Below are 3,588 nucleotides of genomic sequence, written 5' to 3'. Positions count from 1 at the left end.
TTTTTCAAAGTATCTTCCAATGATAGTCTTTATTTCTGTAGTGTCAGTGCTGATTTCCCTTTTCTCATTTCTTATTTTGTGTATTTGCATCTTCTCTCTTTTTTCCTTTGTAAGCCAGCTAAGGATTTGTCAATTTTATTGATCTTCACAAGGAACCAGCTCTTTATTTTTTCTAGTGCTTTCTTATTTTTTATTTCATTTAGTTCTGCTCTGATCTTTGTTATTTCTTTCTTCTTCCTTTAGGGTTACTTTGTTGTTTTTGTTTTTTTTTTTTTTCCACGAATTCCTCCAAGTGTGCAGTTAGGTTTTCAGTTTTAGCTCTTTCTTCTTTTAGGATGTTTAGCAGTTTAAAATGGTTATGAATTCCAAATATATATATTGGATTATGTTTGTAATCTTATCTCTACCTGGGCTTGATTGAGTTACCATTAGGGCTTTAATTTGGCCTTGTCATTAGGGTTTTGAGTCCCCACCCCTTTGTGGGTGGAGATTCACAGATAAAAGGCATGGCAAAGGATAGAGTTGTGGGCTTTTAATGTTGGAATTTTGATTTTTGAGTTTGATGCTGAAGACTTAAACTGGAGCCCTGACAATTCAGCACACAGGGGAAAGAGAAGCCAGGCCCAGGAAGGAAGGAACCTTGAAGCCAGAGTAAAGCAAATCCCAGGAACATAGGAACCCAGGAAGGTTGAACCCTTGCAGATGTTGTGAGCCATCTAGATCCAAATAGACTTTTGTGAGGGAAGTAACTTATGCTTTATGGCCTGGTACCTATAGGATCCTACCCCAAATAAATACCCTTTATGAAAACCAACCAGGTTCTGGTATTTTGCATCAGCACCCCTTTGGCTGATTAATGCAGAATGTATTAATTTATGGCTATGAATTTCCCTCTCAGTACAGCTTTTGCTGCTTCTCATAAGTTTTGGTATGTTGTGTTGTCATTGTCACTGGTCAAGGACGTTACTGTTTCTTTTGAGAATTCTTCCTTGACCCATGGTCAAGAGTGTGTTGTTTACCATCCATATCTTTGTGCCTAATCTGGTTCTCTGGTCCTTGCAGATTTCTACCTTCTTTACACTGTGGTCAGAGAAATTGGTTTGTATGATTTCAGTCTTTCTGAATTCATTGAGTCTTTCTCTGGGCCCTATCATGTTGTCTATCTTGGAGAATAATCTATGTGTGCTTGAAAAGAATGTATATCCTGCTGTATTTGGGTGTAATGTTCTGCATATGTCTTTTAGGTCCAGATCCTCTAATATATTATTCAAACTCTTTCTTTACTGATTCTCTGTTGAGATGTTCTGTCTAATGGTGATAATGGCGTATTAAAATTCTCCACTGTAATTGTAGAGGCATCTATTCCTCCACTTAGTTTTCCAATGTTTGCCTCACATATTTGGAGGCACCCTAGTTAGGTACATAAATGATTATGATTGTTCTTTATTCTTGAAAGATTACACTTTTCACTAATATGTAGTGTCCATCTTTGTCTCTCACAATAGTTTTGCATTTAAAGTCTATTTTGGCACCCACATCCCCATGAGAGTGTGGCCCAGGCCCCGCATCACACGGCAGGGCCTGGCTTCCTGCCGTGCACCACAGCCTCCAAACCATGCTTGTCTTTTATGGCCATTGTGTGGCCCCAGTGCTGCCTTTGTTCCAGGCCCACTATGTGCAGGTGGCCCCTGGTGGACTGAGGGGGTGGTGGCTGGAAGTGGGAGGGGGACTGACCCAAGGGCTCATGCCACCCTTTGCTCACAGGTCTCCATGGTTGATGACCTCACTGCCCTCGTGATCGACAATGGGTCCAGCATGTGCAAGGTAGGCTTTGCGGGTGAAAACATGCCCCGTTCCATGTTCCCATCCATCGTGGGGCACCCCTGGCACCAGCGTGTCATGATGGGCATTGATCACAAGGACTCCTATGTGGGCAATGAAGCACAGAGCAAGAGGGGCATCCTGACTCTCAGGTACCCCATCAAGCATGGCATTGTCACCAACTGGGATGACATGGTGAAGATCTGGCACCACACCTTCTACAATGAGCTGCATGTGGCACCTGAAGAGCACCCCGTGCTGTTGACTGAGGCGCCCCTGAACCCCAAGACCAACCGTGAGAACATGACACAGATCATGTTTGAGACCTTCAACATCCCTGCCATGTACGTGGCTATCCAGTCTGTTCTGTCCCTGTATGCCTCTGGCCGCACCACAGGCATTGTCATGGACTCTGGTGATGGCGTCACCCACACGGTGCCCATCTATGAAGGCTATGCACTTCCCCATGCCATCATGCGCCTGGATCTGGCTGGCAGTAACCTGACTGACTACCTCATGAAGCTCCTCAGCGAGCGTGGCTACAGCTTCACTACCATGGCCGAGCGGGAGATTGTGCGTGACATCAAGGAGAAGCTTTGCTACATTACCCTGGACTTTGAGCAGGAGATGGCCACTGCTGCTTCTTCCTCCTCCCTGGAGAAGAGTTACGAGCTGCCTGATGGGCAGGTCATCACCATTGGCAATGAGCGGTTCCGCTGCCCTGAGGCCCTCTTCCAGCCCTCCTTCCTGGGCATGGATTCCTGTGGCATCCACGAATCTACTGTCAAAGCCATCATGAAGTGTGACAAGGAGTTCTACAAAGACCTCTACACCAGCATGGTGCTGTCCGGTGGAACCACCATGTACCCTGGCTTTGCTGAAAGAATGCAGAAGGAAATCATGTCGCTGATTCCCAGCACAATGAAGATCAAGATCATCAACCCCCCTGAGCGCAAGTATTCAGTTTGGTGTGGTGGTTCCATCCTGGCCTCGCTGTCCACCTTCAAACATATGTGGATCAGCAAGCAAGAGTATGATGAGTACGGCCCCTCCATTGTCCACAGAAAATGCTTGTAGGTGGACTGTTACTTAATTATGTCACACCCTTTCTTGACAAAACCTAACTTGTGCAGAATACCAGATGAGATTGGCATGGCTTTGTGTGTTGTTTTTTTTGTTTTTTTTTTGTTGTTGTTGTTGTTTTTGGCACTTGACTCAGGATTTAAAAACTAGAATGGTGAAGGTGACAGCAGTCGGTTGGAGCAAATATCCCCAAAAGTTCTATAAATGTGGCTGAAGACATTGTACATTGTGGGCTTTTTTTTTTTTTTTAATACTCATTCCAAATACCTGAGATGCACTGTAACAGGATAGTCCTCATCTTCCCCAAAGCCACACATTTCTCCCTAGGGAGAAGTGCCTGGTCCTCACCTATGTCACACTTGGGAGGTGATAGCCTTGCTTTCATGTAAATAATGTGTCCTCCAAATTTTTTGAATTAAATCTTCCACCTTAATACTTGTTCTTTTATTTTGAGTGGCAAGCCATCATTACCCCCTTTTGGTCCCCTAACTTCAGATGTATGAAGCCTTTTGGTCCGCAGAGGGGGCTGAGGGGGCATGGTGGGTTAGATAAGAGGACATCAGAAGGATGTGATGTTCTGGAAGCCAAACAGATGAGGTCTGTCCAGGAGGGGTGTGGATGGAGGTGGCTGTTGAGCTGGACCACAATGCTGGTGGCAAGACCGGTGGGTCAAAGTGTACCGTG

General features: G+C 45.2%; 1 protein-coding gene across 1 annotated transcript; it reads left to right on the top strand.

Moving 5' to 3' along the window:
- The first annotated feature begins 1,764 nt into the window (after nt 1-1,764).
- On the top strand, nt 1,765-2,898 carry LOC131276414 (actin, cytoplasmic 1-like). The gene has a single exon (XM_058289591.1). It carries the CDS (start codon nt 1,771-1,773, stop codon nt 2,896-2,898), a length of 1,128 nt encoding a protein of 375 aa, XP_058145574.1. The 5' UTR covers nt 1,765-1,770.
- The last annotated feature ends 690 nt before the right edge of the window (nt 2,899-3,588 follow it).

Source organism: Dasypus novemcinctus, chromosome 28 (assembly GCF_030445035.2).
Source record: "Dasypus novemcinctus isolate mDasNov1 chromosome 28, mDasNov1.1.hap2, whole genome shotgun sequence".
Classification (NCBI taxonomy): Eukaryota; Metazoa; Chordata; class Mammalia; order Cingulata; family Dasypodidae; genus Dasypus; species Dasypus novemcinctus.
This window is presented reverse-complemented; position numbering and strand designations above follow the sequence as displayed.

Excerpts from the sequence above, each read along its gene's own strand:
- LOC131276414 (XM_058289591.1), top strand. The coding sequence starts at position 1,771 with ATGGTTGATGACCTCACTGCCCTCGTGATCGACAATGGGTCCAGCATG.